General features: G+C 44.3%; 1 protein-coding gene across 3 annotated transcripts; it reads right to left on the reverse strand.

Moving 5' to 3' along the window:
* On the reverse strand, nt 1-20672 carry slc38a10 (solute carrier family 38 member 10). 3 transcript variants are annotated; one of them, XM_084343190.1, is made up of 18 exons: nt 20478-20672; nt 20013-20285; nt 18474-18591; nt 17657-17702; nt 17410-17503; nt 17081-17224; nt 14296-14420; nt 10353-10455; nt 9805-9987; nt 9568-9679; nt 8080-8186; nt 7829-7982; nt 6084-6248; nt 5230-5637; nt 5046-5132; nt 3862-3882; nt 3379-3519; nt 1-3300 (listed from the first exon to the last, which is right to left on the reverse strand). In XM_084343190.1, the coding sequence occupies exons 2-18, from the start codon at nt 20100-20102 to the stop codon at nt 1259-1261; spliced, it is 4140 nt and encodes a 1379-aa protein (XP_084199316.1). In that variant the 5' UTR covers nt 20103-20285; nt 20478-20672; the 3' UTR covers nt 1-1258. The 3 variants fall into 3 exon arrangements, with proteins under 3 accessions (XP_084199316.1, XP_084199317.1, XP_084199318.1); XM_084343191.1 differs by lacking the exon at nt 14296-14420 and adding an exon at nt 15241-15365; XM_084343192.1 differs by lacking the exon at nt 3862-3882.
* Nucleotides 20673-20958: the final 286 nt, after the last annotated feature.

Below are 20958 nucleotides of genomic sequence, written 5' to 3' on the forward strand. Positions count from 1 at the left end.
TGTCAGAGATGTTTTTATTGATTCTTCTCAGCAATCGTACAGAAATACAATGCACATAGAAAAATAGTCATAATAAAAATAGCTTCTTGTACAAAGCAAAGGTCCAGCATGTGTTGAAGTGCTAACGTATGAAGGGAATTTCAGAGAAGTTGGATTACTAAGAAACACTAAAATCATATTTTCTTTCAATGTCCTTTACACCATGTTCATATCTAATTTTCTCGTAATTACTGTACTGTTTACAGTAAGAGATCCCGAGGAACCAACAACACCACAAACTGAGATAATGACACATTTTTGTTTTGAGAAAATATCACCGCTGCAGCATATGGCTAGGAAGGCACTGATAAACTGATAAAACAAGGAAGAGATATTGAAGATGGAATGTCATGGACCCGGAAGGATCAAGCTGCTCCATTGTCCACAGTTTATAAACAGTAAGGCTACACTATATACCTCGTAGCTCCAGCATGGAGGTTGTATTCAGTCACTTTCATTTGAAAGTAGAGTGACAACACCTAACACGGCGCCTGAACACACATTACATCCAATATGTGGTAAATGTAGGTTCAAAGAAACCTTAAACATTGATCACACAACACTTTTACAATATTTACACCTCAAAGTAACAGATAAACACAAATTGACCCATGCCTTAAAAGGGACAGTTCACCCCAAAATCAGAAATACAAACTGTATTTTTCCTCTTACCTGTTGGCTATTTATGCTGTTTAGAAGGCAGACATCACGCCCGCCGATATGTCCAAAATCTGACAACACACCGAAACAATCTGATGGATAAATAGCAATACAGGTAAGAAGTAAAATGTACATTTCTGATTTTTTTCCTTTTAACACAAAATCGGCACAGGAGACATTAACACAGATCCTACTGAGAAGCAGACTCTGCACAGCTGGTGAATAGAAAGGAATCAAGTTGACTCAAATACAAACATTAATATATTCGCTCAATAGAATTTGGTATTTGCATAAACATTTCAATAGTTACCTCTTCAAATTCTCCCTCCGACAGACAAAAATAAGTTAATATTTACAAACACTTTGCTCTTTAATAAAGACTTTGGGTTATTCCAGAGTACGCAGTATCAATAGAGAGAGATGTTCCTCTTTGTCCATAACATTTTTTGAAGGCAAGAAAGAATGTAAGGCAGCGATATCATGGTCCACAGTATGAGAAGTTTTCTGCAGGTGTACAGTGTGTGTTGCTGTACGTGTGTGTGTGTGTGTGTGGTGTGTGTTATTTCGCTCCCTTGTCCTCTGAGGCCTGCTTAATCTGCCGTGAGTGCACCATGGCCCCAGCCAGTAGCTGCTCCTCCAGGGCCGCGTGCAGGTCTGAGCCCCCCAGCTCCAGCAGGGGCTCCAGCCCCGGCACAGCCCTGGTCTCCTTTGGAGGCCGTCCAGCCTCTGCGGGTCCCAGTGCCCTGCGCCTCCTCCTTAGATCCATCTCTCCCTGGTCCCTGACCTTCTCGAGGGAGCCCTGGGGGTGAGCCTCAGCTTTGACGGCCTCGTCTTCCACACCTTCTCTGGGGTCCGCCTGAGAGGGAGCTTTCTCTTTGAGGTCTCGTCCTCCTTTTTTCAAAGCTTCACCGTCTTCTCTCTCAGCCCCCTGTGCAACTTTTTTGGCTTCCATGGCTCGCTCCAGCTGGGCCAGCTTCTCCCGAGCCTCCTCCGCGTTTTTCTCTTTCCTCGCTCTCTCAAGGATTTCATTTTCTGCTTTCTGGATCTCCTGCTGATGTCTCTCCTCGGCAGCTTTCTCCTGTGCGAGTTTCTCTTTCAGTGCTCTCTCTTTCTCCAGCTCCTGCTTCTCTCTTTTCTCCCTTTCCAGCCGCTCTTTTTCCACTCGCGCCTGCACTTCTTTGTCTATCCTTTGTCTCTCTACTCTCTCTAACTCCTGTTCTCTGGCCAGCTTTTCCTGTCGCTCCTTCTCTTGTCGTTCCTTCTCTAACCTTGCCTGCACTTCTTTCTCTATCCTCTCCTTCTCCATTTTCTCTCTTTTCTCCCTTTCCAGCCGCTCTTTTTCCACTCGTGCCTGCACTTCTTTCTCTATCCTTTCTCTCTCTACTCTCTCTAACTCCTGTTCTCTGGCCAGCTTTTCCTGTCGCTGCAGTAGCTGCTCCTCCAGGGCCGCGTGCAGGTCTGAGCCCCCCAGCTCCAGCAGGGGCTCCAGCCCCGGCACAGCCCTGGTCTCCTTTGGAGGCCCTCCAGCCTCTGCGGGTCCCAGTGCCCTGCGCCTCCTCCTTAGATCCATCTCTCCCTGGTCCCTGACCTTCTCGTGGGAGCCCTGGGGGTGAGCCTCAGCTTTGACGGCCTTGTCTTCCACACCTTCCCTGGGGTCTGCCTGAGCGGGAGCTTTCTCTTTGAGGTCTCGTCCCCCTTTTTTCAAAGCTTCACCGTCTTCTCTCTCAGCCCCCTGTGCAACTTTTTTGGCTTCCATGGCTCGCTCCAGCTGGGCCAGCTTCTCCCGAGCCTCCTCCGCGTTTTTCTCTTTCCTCGCTCTCTCAAGGATTTCATTTTCTGCTTTCTGGATCTCCTGCTGATGTCTCTCCTCGGCAGCTTTCTCCTGTGCGAGTTTCTCTTTCAGTGCTCTCTCTTTCTCTAGCTCCTTCTCTCTTTTCTCCCTTTCCAGCCGCTCTTTGTCCACTCGCGCCTGCACTTCTTTCTCTATCCTTTCTCTCTCTACTCTCTCTAACTCCTGTTCTCTGGCCAGCTTTTCCTGTCGCTCCTTCTCTTGTCGCTCCTTGTCTAACCTCACCTGCACTTCTTCGTCTATCCTTTCTTTCTCTATTTTTTCTAACTCCTGCTCTCTGGCCAGCTTCTCCTTTATCTCCTTCTCGAGCTGTTCTTTTTCCAGCCTCGCCTCAACCACTTTCTCTATCTGTGCATTTTTAAGATCATCAATTTTCTCTTTTTCTTTATCCAGGCTTCTTTCTTCGTCTTTAAGTTGAGCTGCCTGATTATTTTGAGGTACATCCAGATGATCGTCAGGCTCTTTCTTTCCCAGTGGCACTCCCCTCGCCCCCAGCTGACTCTGCTTGTGGGATTCTCCTCCAGCTGCAACATGGGCGTCCTCCTTGTAAGGTGCTTTAGGATCCCCGACCTCATCACCCTTATTCACAACCTGAGCCTCATTCTGGGCCTGAGGCTCGGCTCCTCCGGCTGCCTCCTTGGGCTGCTTCAGGTCTGAGGCCACTCCTGACTCTTTGGCCTCTGCTGCTCCACCTTCCATCACCTCCAAGTGTTCCTGGAGGCCTTTCTCTGCCTCGCCTTCACCAGCAGCCCCTTAAATGTATAAACACTTTGTTAAATGTATTTCTTAAATTGAACACAAGTGCCAAAAAAAAAGATGTGTATACGCACCTGCAGGTTGTTTCTGGTGGATTTCTTTGTGTTGCTCCTCTATGACGGCCAATAGTTTCTCTTGCTGATCAAGAAGCCTCTTCTGTTGCTGCTGCTGCTCCTTGATCACCTGCAGCAGCACGGCGTGGTCGAGCTGGCCCTCTACACGACAGAATTGTTCAATTAAAATAAGTCACAACCTGCTCTGAGAGCAATGCATTAGTCAAGAAGCTTAGTTAGGCTGATGTGGAAGGGGAGAGGGGAAGACAATATTCCACTATGGCTAAGTTGTAGCCTTAAACAGAAACTGGAATGGGCAGCTGTAGACACACACACACACACACACACTATGTTAGGGGGCAAGGTGAGTGGTTGGATTCTACACTGGCACATTATTTAGTGATAGGATAAAAACACTAATATATGTATTGTACGTATATGTACTGAGTGAATGAAAGAGCGACAGACTGAGGGTAAAGAGAGGAGGCAAGATGGAATTCATACCTGCAACCAGCTTTTTTATCACTGTGATAGGAGTCCGGCAGAGACAGAAAGAAAAAAAGGGGCGTAAAGATGGAGAAGAGGAGAGAGAGGGCAAAGGTAAACAGAACAAGAAAAGTCAACAAAAGCCAAAAATGACTGCATAGTGAATCAAGCCAGGTCAAGAAGTAGGAGAAAGAAATGGATTTGTGCATCTCTGCTGTCCTTTACACCATTTGTACCATCAAATACAGGCACGATAAGCAGATCACAGAGATTACATAAGATCAAACAAGCAAACTGAGGTGAGGAAAAGAGAGGTGGGGGCATAAACAGCATGCAGCATTTTTTGTGCCCTCTGTCTTGCAACTTTTCTTTAAGGGGTGAAAATGCAATAGTGTTGGTGTTTTTTTCCCCACTCAACAAAAAACTGCCATGTGCTAGCTCTTCCTGTCAAAGGATTTTATAGGCTGACTGTGTGTTCATGTGCTGTCGGAAAAACGTTTTTGCGACTGGGAAAATTCACGTGAATGCCCTTTCAAGTCTGAGAGCATTTTGGTACACGAGTTGCCGAGTTGACGGAAACATGGCGGACTACAGTAAACATTGGGCTTGATGGCGAGAAATTTTTACCAAAGTTGTGTATTGTATAGTCATTGTATCGTGTCCTTTGCACTTCAATTTAACTCAAATATTGGAAACAGCTGTCAATGTGTTGTTTAAACGCTCGGAGCGCTAAAATGGAAAACAACTTCTTTTCAGCATCCATGTTGCTCCCATATTCCAAGACGACGCACATGAACACACCAAAGTCAAAAGACGGACTTCACAACTCGGGAAATGGGACCATCCGAGGAGCACGTGAGCATTGCTGTCAAAGGGCCACTGTATTTCATAAGCTTACACACCATCTACACAAAGCTGCGGCTACATTGCATTCTGGTCAATGGAGGCTACTGTCGCTGGAAAAGCTGCTATCCCCACCTCATCTACATCGCTTTGTTGCTCTATGATTGTTGTATTGCAATACAAAATGTGTACAAACTTTAATTTAGCTGGACAATTTTTTTTTTATGTAGATATATCTTCACATCCTATTAATATTTGTGGAAAGAAATCAACGTTGTATCACCAAATGATACATTTGTGGTGCAGCTTGTGACCTGGGATGATTAACTCGTGTCGACAACGTTTTCTTCTCCACTTACCGTCCAACTTCTCATCTGCTGTGTCTTTTACGTCTGCAGCTAGAGCCTCGTCTGCAGCAGGATGATGCTCTCCTTCTGGAACGGGAGCTGAAGGATCAGCAAATATCACATCAACATTGCATTTACTTACTGTTTTTCCATCCAGCTGCCTTAAACTACAGTTACACAATCCATAAATACACACCTTTCCCTGCAGCCTCCGGAGCTTTAACCACATTATCAACTTTTCCCGCTGCAGCCTGATTTTCCACCACAGCTACATTCCCTGCGAGAGGATCTTTCCCAGGATCAAGCTTCTCGACTTTATTTAGTGGGGGATTCTCCTGCTTTTTGCCTGCGTCTCCATCCGGCTTCTCCAGCACCTCATTGGACAAGACTTCACCTCCACCCAAATCCACCTCCTCTTTCCTCACAACAGCCTCTGGTTTCTCATCAACATTGCCGTCTTTTGGGTTCCCCTCCACAGCCTGCCCTTGATTGTCAGTTCTTTTGGGTTCTTCCTCTCCTCCTCCTGCAGGAGCTTGATCCTTTTCCTCATCACGAGGAATAGGCGGTTCATGGCGATGGGCCTCCGCCTCTGGCACTGCAACACCTGGGTGAACAGACAGAAACGTCACTGATTCTACAGATTTCATTGAAGAAACAGTTAAAGGGTAACTCCACCAATTTTACACATTAAAGTGTGTTTACACGTCTTGGAGAGAACTACTGCATATGTGAAAAAGTAATATAAAGAACAAGCTGCATTTAACCTGATAAATTGCCTCCAGTGATGTCACTCAGTGGCTAAGTTGCAATGTGGGTAATGTAGGCACCAGTTTTTGAAAAGGAAGAAGAATGTGTGGAATAAAATATGCGATATCTCTGGTTCTGCTGCATTATTTTGATCATCAAAAGTGTTATAGGAATGCAATGATAGACCAGTGGACTGCTTTTCAAAAGCAGCAATAGTACTCCCAAAGACCTGTAAACACACTTTAATGTGTAAAATTGGTGGAGTTACCCTTTAAGATTAAGGTACTGGTTCAGTTTGCTTACCAGCATCGGGGCGGTCCAGCTGCACCTCTTCCTCCTTCCTCTTCTTGGGTACTTCCACTGGTCCTTTAATCTGGGGGGGCTCCGCCCTGTCTACAGGTTGTACCTCCTCCACAGCTGGAAGGTCAGGCTTTTCTATCTCCACTGGCTTTTTGTTTACAGGGTTGTCTACATGCAAACACACAAAACACAGTCTTTTACAACACAGAATACTGCAACTGGATATCACCTCCATGAACATGTCAGATATCCAACTTATTCCCAAGATCCTTTGTGTTCCCTGTTTAGGCAAAACAACTGCGTAAATAATTTCTTAGTAACAGATTTATACATCCATAAAAACAAAGTTTTCACACCAAGATATTTTTAACTGTTGTTTAGTAATGCTTCTGGTGCTCTCTTTATTTGCCTTTGCTGTGTTCCTCTCCCCACACAGCCAGTATATACAGTCAGTCTGAAAAATATGAGACGCATTAACGTGACTAACGCGACTAAATCAAGAAACCGTAAATTCGACACCTCGTTTATTCCACTATTTCCTCTTGTCTGAGAAAAGTAAAGCGACTGTATTCCCATTTAACACTGGCCCTGACATGTAGTCTTTATTTTCTGGTACAGTTGTGTTTATTGCACACATTAACTGCTGGCATTAAAATAATTTAACAACTCTGCATATGTGCTGCAGTGACACACTCATTTGTAATTGATTTCACTGACTATTTCTCATGAGTAGATCCACTAGGTGGCAGCAAATACTGACAATGGCAAAGCTGACACTACTGGCTCAAGTGGAAGAGAAGAGAAGAGAAGAGAAGAGAAGAGAAGAGAAGAGAAGAGAAGAGAAGAGAAGAGAAGGTGACAAAGAGGAAACAGGTGTGTAAGTCAGACCACATGCGTTTCATCTGGAGTAAAAGGAGAGGAAAGAGTTCAGACTAAGAGAAGAAAGAATTACAAAGATTGAGCCTTTGCCGGTGTAGTGATTAGGCTTGAGAAAGATGCTACTGAAGAACAAATGCGGTAAGGAGAGGAACTGACACTAAAACCCTCCCCGTTTCACCCTAAAACTGAGAACCTTAACTCGAAGGGTTCCTCATCTCTTGTTTTGTCTGCACCCCCCTTCCCTCCCGAAACCCATATCGCCCTCTTCCCTTTATGCAGCTAGAGCTTGGAGGCATTTTATAGCTGCCACGGGAGATACGGGGGAGACGGGGGTGTAGACAATGTGTTTTGGGGGGAGGGGATGGCAGGAGAAATGAAACAGAGGTAGAGGGGTGGAGGAGAGAAATTACTCGAGTTTGAAGGGCATCACTCTCGCTCCATCAATGTCAAGCACTCAGCGCTGCTCTCAGATATTATCAAGAGGTTATCTCCTCACCCTGGCTGTCTGTCTATCAGTCACTCCGTCTGTCTACATCTTTTCTTCTTACAGGGATGAAAGAAACCTTTTTTTGGCTGTGGCTTTGTGCTTTTATTATGGTCTCACTGGCCCTTTACTATGGCCTCATATACTCTTTACGTGGTTGTCTTTGGGCGCTGCGACTTTAGAAATAAACATGTCTCCCGTGCTTGCTGGTCCCTTTTGCATGAAATAATTAAATGCGGCACTGCTGTCCATTCTCAGACACAGCAGACAACCCTGGCTCCGGTCCGTTGAGGTAAATGTTTCCATGGATCATTAGTAAAGCACTTTAATCTACATCCCATCAAGTACATAAGTGCCAGCCATTAGCGCATGTTGTGATCTTTACCGCGCAGTTCAGGGAGGTCCGGTAGCAGCAGGTTGTTCTTGTCAGGTGCTGGTGGAGGAGGAGCTTGGACCCTGGTGCCGGGGCTTCGGGCCGAAATTGAGAGGGTGGTAAAGGTGCTGACCAGCAGGATGCCCAGACCCACAAAAAGCACGAGCTACAGGACAGAGAAGGAGGAGAAGCACAACAGGTCAGAAACAGTGAATAAACCTTTTTTCAAATGATTAAGAAAGTGTTAAATATGACTATATCACCTGAGCAATGATGCCATTCTTCTGGATCTTTCTGTATATGAGAGCTGGGCATATGAAGCAGATGAGGCTACCCATGGTGGCTCCAGTCAGACCCAGAATAGTTTCCACTAAAGAAAGAAAGGGAAAGAAAAACACAAGCATTACACTTTGCGATTCTGAAGAGCAGTGACTCCCATGGGTACCTGAACCCCAGCGGATAATTCTTCAGTTGTCAGGGCGTATGTGGCAGCAATAAAAACAGTTGAAATAATGACCAAAAATGAATGGATAAAAAGTTGAAATAGCTAGCTAAAAATAGCGAATGAAAAGTTGAAACAATTAGCTTAAGATAAAAGATAAACAGCTAAAATAGCTGGTTAAAAAGTAAAAGATAATCAGTTGGTATAGTTAGCTATAACTAATGTATAAACAGTTTAAATAGTTACACAAAAGAAATGGATAAAAGTTTGAAAGATCCCCCTTCTCAAGTGGTAGTAGTATAAATAGAAACATAACCTTAATATTGACTACAAAATGACATCATCAAACATCATAACAATATTCACTTTTTGTGATCTTACCCAACAGCCACATTAAAATCAATTGAAATAAACACATTTGGAAACTAACAGGTGGTGTTGAACAAGCGGCACTGACGAAGACAAAAACTCACTTCCCCATATATACGGTATATCTTCATTAATAACTTCATTCATATCTTCCTCTGCCATCCATAACCGGCACCCGCCCAACCCCAGGCTGCCATCCATGGCACCCTGTTCCTGGCAGCAGCAAGCCCTGGCCCCACCCCTGTCTCTGTGGACCGGGCCGGCTGGGCGTCGGGCCTGGAAGCCCATCGTTCATCCAGAGGACGGACACCATATTGTCTCCCTCAGATTTAGTGTCCATTCTCCCCAGGGTCCTTACCTCCCTTCTCCTCAGTCTATTAGTCTGATTAGATACACAAAGAGCCAGCCAAACCCGCTTTGTGTTTGTGTGTGTTTGTGTGTGTGTGTTTGTGTGTGTGTGTGTGTGTGTGCCGACCCAATCAAAAGTTTAACAAACAGCCACCTTATAAAAGGATGAATAAAACATAAACTCATGCTAACCTTTACATCTCCACCATTTTGGAGTCGTTCGTGAGAGGGACGGACAGACTCAAAGAACTTGACGGGGAGCCAATATTGGTGTGTACATGGATGTGTGTGTGTGTGTGTGTGTGTGTGTGTGTGTGTGTGTGTGTGTGTGTTGAGAGAGTCTGGGAGAATAATAGCCCTATCTTCCCGTCTGCCCGTCTAAAAGGAGATAAAAGTTAGGGCCCTGATTTAAGGACTGTGTTAGAGTGTGACAGTCACTGACTCGTAAAGTCACATTCACACATGTCGTAAAGCTCCCCAGCTACTCCGCCCACATAAAGGAACACATGCACCTTCAAGACCTGCAGTCGGCGAGCGCAAATACAGTTTCAATTCATGTCTGATTGTTCGCACACACACACACAGGACGTACCGTTTGGGATGAGAATGCCTCCCAGCATGGTGCCGAACACAATGCAGAGGGTGATGGCCTTGAAGCGCAGAGGAGGCATGTATCCCCCGGCAGCAAACGTCCCATCCTTCTGCTGTGAGACGGAAACAGAGATCGAAATGAGAGGAAATAAATAAATAAAACTCAGAACTTGCTTCCAAATCTTCAAACCATCTGCACTCCCCATACAGCTGGTTTACTGCTAACATTTGAGCTCACCTGCTGCTCAAAAAGCATTGTGTTAATGGCCTGACGGCAGGGCAGGATCATCATGGGGAATCCGACAGCGACGGACATCATGAAGCCAACGCGGATCATCTCCGTCACCAGGTTGGACGGAAAGTTCATCAGCACGTTGCCAGCGATGTTCTCTGTGAAGCTGACGTAGCCAAAGAAACCAACCTGGCTCAGAGAGAGGTGGAGGGTAGCAAATACAGAGATGTGAATATGTAGAAGTTCCTCATTGTTGAAACTGTTTACACACGAACAACATCTGCTGTGCTGTCTGATGGAAACATCGCCTTTCAAAACACTTGAAAACAATAAAAGACCAATTTTACCACTGACACAGGCATAAAAGATGCTGGAGTTCTCACAAGAAAGAACAGCATTCATTAACTTTTTTGGCGTTGAATTGAAGGCCTTTTCAAAAAGATCAGGAGAAGCAGACTCAATGTAATATCTCAAGGTTTCCATGTGACAGCACTGACAGTGGCAAATGTAGCGAGTGCAAAATGTCGGCGGCTGAAAGTGTGTTTTCCACTCACAGTGATGTAGAAGATGGTGACTACGTTGAGGGCCGAGGTAAAGATGGTGCTCATGCGCTTGACGGACGGCTCGTCCAGGCTGTCGTAGGTCGGCAGCACCTGCCTGTGAGATCCAAGCAGCCCAACAACAAAACAATCTGCGCGCTGAATGACACAAGACCACATCTGTGCTGCTGTTGTTGTGTATTCATGTGCTGTCTGGATTGTCAGATACACAACTTTTGCTCTGGGAAGTGGCACTCCCGCATCTAGCAGGGAGAGTCAGGGGAAAGCAGTCTCTCCTGGTTGTTACATAAATCGACAGAGTTGGGGGGTTTTTCTGCAAACTGCTCTGTAGATTTCTTTAATGTGCAGCCATATGGAGGCCCATTTGTGCCACTCAATTTGATGCATTACTGATGACAGTCTTACACTGTTTAAACTTTAATGGACTAAACAAGCAAAAATAAATCACTTGTCTGAGTTGGATGGTGACAAGGACACGAGGAGGGAGATGCATCATTTGATTATGAAGATTTATATTGTCTCCAAAGCTGCAGTCAGATCTCTTGTTTGTCATCAATGCCTACTCACCAATGTAAATTTCCACATTATCTGCAGTGTTTGCTAATAAATGTCAGTCACTGCCAACTTCTGCAAAACTTGCTCTAAAATAGTCTTTTTAAAAGTCACACAAGAAAAATCGAGAAGCTACGTATAACTTGCTAAATTCTATAATATCACAATGGCTAATCCTCATGCTGGAAGTGACTGATTGTGTTACATAGACATATATCTTATCTCATATCGATTGTAGGCCCCTGAATTGAATCAAATTGAAATTGTATCGTGGCAGAATTTATGATATCGGCAAATATCGTAACGTCAACCAACGAATCGAAATCATATCGTATCATGATGAAACTGGTGATTTACACCCCTATTATCGCGGACGATGCATTTTGGTCATTTGCTAACAAGGGGGATGGTGTCCCCCCTCAAACCGCCTACTGCCTATGGGTGATAAGAGAGTTTTGACCAAATAACAGCTGAGAAATGGTTTAAAATGAACAGCCGAACATCCCAACCTGATGGGAAAAGATGATGATGGGAACTTAAATTAAATTATTTATATTTGTTTAGGGTAAATAATTTGTTTTTCACTTGCTAGTGTCCTTGGTTTGCCTCAATTCCTACTTCCCAACTGTTAAACTATAATAAGTCTACTAACTTCCTACAAAAATGGGCCCCCCTAACACACATAATTTAGATGCTTGTAGAGCAAATCAACATACAAGTTGTGTGTCTGACATGCACATGAATGCATCAAGTTTTTCAGCATGTGGATTTTTTTCATATTATGAATACAGTATAACAACAATTGTTTAAAAATGTATTAATTGCACCACAAGAGATGGGAGTAATGTGATGGCAGTGGGGCTGAGGTGTGTGTGCATGTATGTGTGTGACACAGAATGGGTGACAGTAGTCAAGACTGGCTGAGGTTGTACCTGAGACTGCCTGTCTGTACGCCCAGGTACCTATCCTTGTCATTTTCTATCCTGTGCTGTGAGAGACTGAGGCGGCGTGTGGAGCGGACCATCCGCACATTACCCCGTGAATTTACAGGCTTTATATATAACAGCGAGTGCCTGGCAGGTTTTAGAGCATTATAAACTTTCCTGGCAGACTCTTTGTGCTCGCCTCCTCTCTTCCTCTCTCTCGCCCTCTTATATATGTGAACGGAAGAAACAGAGAGAAGAAATGAGAGAGAGAGAAAGAAACCATAACTTTCTCGGCCTCTTTGCCCGTCTCTCTTTCACACACTCTGGTTTTATGAGCCAGCACTGTCCCGTGGTGCTTTTTCTTGACGCTTGTTTAATCCGCAAACCAGTAAATCTCGTAGCCAAGGTTAAATAAAACGGCATATCGTAAGTGCAGAGCTAAAGCATCTAATGGTCACTCAATAGTCCCGACTCAGAGGCTAATGTGTTTTTGCTTTAACGCTGCCCTTAAATGGAGGAAATATGACGGAGAAGGTCTTCAAAGCAAACGTGGGGGAAGTGTGCATGTGTGTCGGGAGGGCTCGGGTGTGTGCTGTAGATAATATCATTAACTTGGAGTTGAAAGCACGCTGACGGTAGCATCACAGAGGGACATTTTTCGCTGCACGTGTTTTTCGTATGTCCCTCTATTATGAGCTAACTGCTCCTCGCTATTCAAAGAGCAGCCAAAAAACAACGGGGCCAGCTCCCATCCCGACATAATGGTGATGTTAAGTAATGTTTTAACTGAAAGTAAACACATTTCATGAATGTAATAAAAATCCAATGTGCTGAGAGCTGTTTAATCAGCATGTGAATACATCAGTGTGTGTCTGTAAGATGGCGGCGGTCCAATGTGTTGATTAGTGGTTTGGCTTAAGCTGCCTGCTGCCTAACGGAGCGCTCGCCTTGCTCGGCCTGACCACAGGCCAAGAAATCGCCCTGCCAAATATCACTCAGCGCCGCTAGTAGGAACCTGACGCACAAAAGGCACAAGCATAAACACACACACAAGCGCACACTTTCTTCTTCCTCTAACAGTGGGCACACCTCACTTGCTAATAAAAGCGCTCGACATATCGTAATGTTCTGTTGGCTTCGTGCGATTACATTAATTAAAGTCTCGTTTCAGTCTCAAGGCTACAGTCACCCACTCCAGCCACTTACCTCACTCTCTCTCTCACACAAACAAACCCATACAGTACCACCACCCAAACATCTGGCTCCTAATGACCTCACCACAACACTCCCTGCATCTTTGCCCAGCACTGCGCTCAAATCAAAGATAAGCAAGCTTGGATCCCACTAGACCTTCTACCGTTCAACTCGCTGCAAACCCAGAGCAAGCAGTAAAGCTTCAAGGACAGGAACAAAACAAAAAGGGCAGTGACAGAGCATGCAGATGGATGACAATGGAGAGATGAAAAAGTGAAGATGCTCTGATTAAGTTGTGAAAAGTGACACGGAGTAAGTGCAGAGGTCACACTACAGCATGGGATGTTATGCGTGAAAAATAGCGTTAAAACATTCTTACTTCCTGGCAAAGAAAATACACTCAGTGTATGTACAGTATTTGCCGCACTAGCAAGGTCTGCAAAGGGCTGGGCAATATGGCTTTAATAACAGGTTGCAATACACGATGTTTATAGTCACATGGTATCTGTGTTCTTGGTAGTTGCAAGTCTGTGAAGTTCTACAGCATGCGCCCAGCAGACTGTACTTCCCTAATGTAAGCTAGTGTTAGCAGCGTTAACAGGTTGTGGATATAGCGATATAGTGACTAAGTATAAGGCAAGTATCAAAATGAGTAGAACAGTCTGGTAAGTTAAGAAAGTTACAGCACTTCACTGTAATGCAGCCTTTAAAACCAAGAAAGGACAACACTTATGCACTATTTAATGCTGATCATTTTTCTTGCAGTATATTGTAATTTATGTGACATTTAAAAGTCCCTCGACAACTTTTTGATGTTTTATTCATATTACATCAGAAAACAAAAGCACTAGTGTGGTCAAAAAGCAGTTTCAGGTTAATTCTTGTGAGGGCAGACCTAACTGGAACAGAAACAGATGAGCTGACTGTGAAAGGCACATTAGCAAATAAGCAGCGTAGAAACTGGGTCTAGAAATCCCTCAATAACGACCTCATCTCCACCACAAATTTGTCACAAACTCACCCAAAACCCTCCACTGTGGCTTATAACGGAATGACGCCAGTGCACATGCAATAATTGGGAATTGCTCAATTGCTACATGCAGCAATGAAAGATTCAATTCACTGCAGTTTAGGACAGTTTGAGCATCGACCGACCACATGATTTTACGACTACTGTCAGATTTTCCATATTCTCAGTCTTGATTCGAGTCCTGTTTGACGTTGGTTGCATTACGTGCGGGTGGAGGGGCGGGTGGAGTACTTACGACTGACAGGCGAAGGCCATGCCACAGATGGGGAGACAGCGAAACACACCCTCCCAGCGCACCACATTGACCTGCTCTAGCCACCAGCCGCTGAGCAGCCCGTGTTTGAACGAGGACAGCACCATCTGAGGGGGGAAGGAGGGGGAGGAGGGAGGGGAGGTTACGGCCCGATCCAAATGAAGACAAGTGGGGGGGAAGAGCACGAAGAAGAGGAGGGGATGGGGGGGGGGCTGCACCCATGCTGACGGCTCACAGACAGATAATGAGAATAATGAATGAGGGATGAAGGGGGGAAACCAGAGAAAATGAAGAAAGAGAAACAACAAAGAGACATGACAAGAAAGCCCATACTGAACTAAAAACCTGTCATGGCCGACAAAATTGAGTAATGAAGGTGATACGTAATGAATCAAAGTGAAATCATAAATTTGAGAAGAAAATAAAATTCTTATAAAAGTGTAATCTGGACACACAGTACCCCACAGGTTTTGATCAGCATGCGTTTCCTACGTCTTGCTCCTTTAAGTCCCAGAGGACAGCAGAACACTCCGTCACCCTCCAGCCTCCGACACCCACACCCAGGCTGCTTATCCTGGGTGTGGGCCGGTGGTGGGAGGGCTGCAAAAATTACGATTTCATTTCAGCATGTTGCACTCCTCTGCCTTCTTACTACTGCCACCAAACACACACACACACACACACACACACACACACACACATACACAGACACTCACAGAGCACAAATGGCTCAGACCAAAACCCGAATTAAAAAGGGAAAAATGGGGATGACTGAGAGGAGAGGGCGGAAGGTACAGGTAGGCAGGAGGGGGGGGTGTAAGGAGCGTAAAGTTGCAGTGGAAACATCAGGCCTCCTTCACTCTCCACCCCCCCGCCACTGCCCTTACGGTGGTGTTATTGTGGGGGTGGTTTCCTCGGTTTACTTACGGGTGACAGCAGAAGGTTGTGGCGATAATGGGCAGGCACTGAATGACGCCCTTCAAGCGCCACAGGTGAACCCGCTCCACCCAGGAGCCCGAGATTATGCCGTAGCGCAGAGACGACAACACTATCTACAGCACCGGTGACAGAAACAACAGTGGGACAGAAGGGAGCAAACAAGGAGGTGCAGAGGAGGAGGAGAGGAGGTGATCGAGGAGAGTGAGGGGAAGAAAGAGCAATAAGCGGAAAGGAGTAGGATGAAAGGAGGGAGGGAAGGAGGGAAGATACATCACTGTTAGAGGGTTAGGGGTCTGGACTGGGCCGGGCCTGGATCTGAAGCCAGACACACACCACACCAACGCTCCAGGTTATGTATATCGCCATCATGCTACGATCATCACAAGTCACATCACGCAAAAAGACTGTAAACAGCAGTGAGGAGTCTGTGAAAGCAGCACTACGGGTCAGTAAAACAGAACATTTAAAGAGTAAAATGAGCTGAACCACATCAGGCAGAAAACTGCTGCTGGACACACTTCAACCTGTCGCTTCAATCAGCTGTGAGAGGGCTGCGTGTTTTTAGTGCTGCTTAGTGCTGTAACAGATCATACCTCAGTGGCTTGTGTGAATACTCATAACAAGGGTATTAATATATGTTTATCAGAAGTCACAAAGTGCTCCATGCTGAATATCTTTGGGTTTTAGCTGTCTGTTCAATGTTTCCCACAGGATGGGTGTGTACCTGTGGCACTTCCTGCTTAGGATCTTTTCACCCTGTGATGCCGTTGTCATAACAGCAGGTGAGCTGCGTGTGGAGGAAGCTTGTTGTTAATTATGTGGATGATCAAAACAGTGCATGTGTGACTGACAGTAGACGGGTGGGGATCGATCGTGGATGCCGTCATTCTCGCAGACGAATTAAAACAAACAAACAAAAAAGTATAAAATGCTTAAATAGGTTGCCAGATATACTTTGGCGGCTGGTTATATACCTGAGCGAAGTTCCTGAATAAGCTACAGTGCATCCAAAATATTTCAGCCGCCATGGTGAAGTTGCTGATCAATGGCGATCGACTGAGCGGTGTGTAGAAATAGGAATGACAGAGGACTTAGGATCAGAGAATAAATGTGCACACCAACGACTGGCCTAGAAACTGTGCTGTGACATCTGAAATATATAAAAAGTAGTTGACATATTTATATCTGGCAAATATAGAAAGACAATTCCCTAAAGTTGCAACTGTTTGTGATTAAGTGCTGTTGACTATCTGACCTCCATTTACTTTGCACTTGCAGTGCTTAAAAAGTCTCTAGTGGCCACTTCCAAGTGGTGCCTCCTTCCCAGGGGAGAGTCTTTGTTTCAGCTTATGAAGAGCAGTGCAGCAATTGTTTTCTGCCGGATGTGATTTAGTGTGAATTTGCTCTTTAAAAAAAAAAAAGAAGAGGAGCAAGACAATATTGTGACGGTAAGAAAGACATAGTTCTGTACAATTGAGCAAATAAGGAAGATTTTACACAGAATACAACAAAATAACATTTATCCAAACAATATTTTGGCAATCAAATATGCTGCAAGTTCAAATATAGAGCGGCATTAATGTAGTAATTATGTGTAACATGTCTTTGGAAAAGAAGACGTGAATTAAGAGCACATTGGCTTCAGAATCAATTTAGCACCTGAGCTCCACTTACTTTGAACTTATATATTTCCACCAAAACAGTTTTTTTTTTAATCTATCGAATACTTTATATGTACACCCTGACTGCACTGCTGAAGTAACTTTCCACTGCGGTCTTTTAATATTGGTTGCGTGGAGCGTAGCTGTCTATGTGCTGGTGGGCTCACCGTGAACATGAAGAGAGTGTAGAACATGAGAGCCATCGCGGAGAAGGACTGGATGGAGGACATCATGTTCCTCTGCAGACTCAGTGGGAGGACGATGAACAGAGACACGGCGATGAGCAGCAGCACACGAAAACTGAAGGTCACCTTTAGAGGACAGTGTCATATGATAACACAACATTGTTTCTTAAGTAATTAACTGTTTTGGTTGCTTAAAAGTAAAGCTGATGGGCAGAAGATTGCAGTGTGGAGGAAACATAGGACTTGATCATAACAGTGTTCAGAGATATTCAAATATCGAGAGATGAATGTAGCAAATACTGATCTCAAACCTGTAAACCTAACAGCTGAGCGAAGAAATTTGAGCCCAGATCAGCTATAACAACGTAGAAGGCGATACAGGTCCCCAACATCAAACCGATCATACTGCAGAGGGAGAAAGAGGGGACAGGTGAAAACACAGTTATTATCAGTTTACATGATTTTTGAAACAAACGTTTTATATTTGTAGAAGATCAAGTCATAATACACACTTCAAACACAGCAAAGTGTGCGTAGTGAATTAATAATGAGACTTGCCTCGTCTCCACAAGTGTTTTTCCTGGTTTCCCGTAAGCATGGAAGGCTGCAGAGAAGAGAGTGACGTCAGTGTGAAGGACATGCAAACTAACAGATGGCAGTGTCCTAAAAATAGTTTCTGTTTTCATAATATCTGTCAATACCTATCAAAGCACCGTAACTATGTGGGCTACAGTAGAGCATCTTAAACTGGCAATATACAAGTTTTTACTTCAACGTATCATCATGAAGTAAATGTTGATTGCACAATGTAACTGTTATAGAATAATGACGCCATCTGCATTAAGATTGGTTCCTATAAACTTTGCTTTCACGCTGCTAATTTGTCTTCCACTGTCTACAAAATCTCCAGACTGGCTGACTGGTGATCTAGACAAGCTGGCTTTTTTAAAATCTGCTTTCATTTCTCTATTGTGAATGGACTCACATTTCTTCCTGTGTTGTTGGTAGTTGCGACTCTGAGAAAAACAGAAATGTTCCAGTTGTCTTTGTGAAAGCGGTGCCAACAATAATACCACTTGGAAAGGCTAGGAGCTGGGAAAGTTCCACTTTAAAATCAGTGTGTTTATCATCATTGTGGGCGAAGATGCGGTTTCTCTCACTTATGTTTGTTTAAGTGACACTGTTTTATCTGTCTGTGCAGTCATGACGGGTATCATTGCTACTGCTAAACACATACTTCTTCCTCAACTCTTGAAAAGGCGGTGGCTGTTGCTGACAGCAAAAAGCAACACAGATCGTTCCCTGTACAACAGATGGTTTATTTGCGAAATCTTAACATTAATTTAAAATGACACTCATTACTACTTCAACTCACCCAACCCTGCATAGGTCCTCCTTTTGGTGTTGCTCGCTGTGTGTACCAGGAACATGCAGGACTTGTGAGTCATCCACGAGCAGAAGAACAACAGGAGAGTTCCCAGCACAATCCCACACTGTAAAAAGAGAGAGGGGCACTTAATAATGTGTTCTATTAAATTATACGAGAATCTGCGTTAAGTCATGATGCCCTGGCTAGGATTCAAACTGGAATCCTACTAAACTAACTTGACTACAGTCAGTGTTTAAAACTAATTACAACACCAGTCCAGCAGGGAATCACAACGTAAATGCACAAAATCTTTTGACTGAAAACATGCAGGTGTATGAAAAGGAAAAGTCCGAGAAGATGTATACACACACACACACACACACACACACAAACACACACACACACACACACACCATGACGTAACAAAAGAATGGATGGATGTACAAGATATCCACAACTTAAAATACAGAGAAAAGACATTACATTTATCCACATCTGAAACTGAAAAAGAAAGTTAAATACGTTTCACCCTGACTCCTTATCTTAAGCTCCCTTTGTACATAAGTACTGCACAAATTTTGAACTTGCAGTTTACTTGTGTACACTTTGTTTCATGGCCAAACACAACAAACACAGAGACAAAGTGAGGCAGGAAGTGGGCTGACAAACTTGACAGTTCGGTTCCTGAGATCAGACTGTGATCACAATGAAGTTAATTAGAGGTTGGGGGGGGGAATGCCTCGCCTACAGTGTTTTGCCAAATGGTACTTTTTGCAGTTTAAAAACTATTTTGGTATTCGTGCCAAAACCTGTAAGACAATGTGATCAAATAATTTAAAAGACTCTTGATAAAGTTATACAACACGCTGAGGTAGTGTTTATGTTCAACCAAGCATCTATTGATTTCATGAGGAAGTTGTCTGGCTTTTATAATGACGCAGTCACTTATTAGGTAAATTTCCCTTCACAGTGATTTCCTTGTATGATGCGGGCAAAAAACACAGCAAGGGTTCAAATGAAGCACAGTCATCAAGCTGACAGTTACAACGTCCATCATGATTTCAAATTGGACAATTGCTGGTAATGTGGTTGAATCATGTTGTGTTACACCGAAAGGTGTTCTTACATTTTTTGTTTTCAGCTGTTTTCTATCAGTGATGTTTGATGATGTTGAGTATGAGAAACGCCTCTATGCAAAATTCAACGCCACGTCAGACAACTGTATATGACATCATTCCCATGAATTATGACAAGCTGAAGGTTAGGGTTAGGCCATTATTATAATAATAATGGCCTATTATGAGAAATGTATCAACACATTGGCCATTCTGTATACGTGTACTTTTACTGACTTTGTTGCTGATACTTTAGTTGTAGTAAATGCAGAATATATTGCTACTTTTACTTTGGTGAATAAACTAAATAGCTACTTCTGCCACTGTATGCAGTCATCATATAGGGATGCGTTCAGGGACGGATGAGATTCTCGGACCGATAACTTTCCATATCCGCAGGCGCGCGCGCGCTCGGCCGCAGGTGACCCACCTGTTTGAAGCAGAAGGGCATGGTGAGCACGCTCACGCCGACGATGCTGTTCACCACGTTCATGATAAGACCCCAGTTGGACGCCGTCATTTTGAGCCCCCTTGTTGACAGGAAACCTCCTTCGGTAAGAAAATGTCAAACGACACGTAGACAGCAGCTCACTGGAGGCGAACGGTGAGGTGTGACCGTGTGCCTGCCTCGGAGCGCGGGGGACTGGGGACTATATTCCGGGTGTGTTTATCTGACTCCTCCGCCGATCAATGACGTGGCGCTCTGGGAGAAAACAGAGACAACTGAGTTTGATGTTTGACTCGCTTGAAGCTTTCGTCATTCTGTAAAACACACACTAAACAAACAGAAACACATGTATAAACTACATTATTGCACTAAAATGAGTATTTTCGCTAGCAGGCTAACGCAGTCGCTACAAACATCCCTGAACGGTTAGTAACGTTACTTTCTCACATTTCTCCTGGACTTGAGCGCCCTCCGCCTCGCTGCCCTGTTTACGTTATCATCGGTAGTTTCCTCACACCGAACGGTCATTTGTCGATGAAAATGCGTCTTGGTTTGTGTTTGTACACGCTACAGGTTAGAAGAAACTCTGTGTAAGATAATGATGACAAAAACCTGGGTGTTTTTCTGAACGCGTATCCAGGAAGTGGGATTGTAGTCGAGGAAGTGACCGAAGACAACACAGCGCGCTGCGTTCAGTGTGCTGAAAGACTCGGGCGCCCACTAGTGGTCACATGAGAGACATGACTTTGGTACTGTTGGTTGTACTTGGAGATTAAGGTCTTTGCTTTATTCTGGCATAGTCACCGTTTTATCATTTCTTAGGAACTTTCTGTTGTCATGTACTTTAGTTAAGTATTTCCTTTTAATGCTACTTTGGCTAACTTCTACTCCACCACAGTTCAGAAGGAAAACTCTACTTTTTACTCTT

The sequence above is a fragment of the Pagrus pagrus genome (genome assembly GCF_965226575.1).
Source record: "Pagrus pagrus genome assembly, chromosome: 21".
NCBI lineage: Eukaryota > Metazoa > Chordata > Actinopteri > Spariformes > Sparidae > Pagrus > Pagrus pagrus.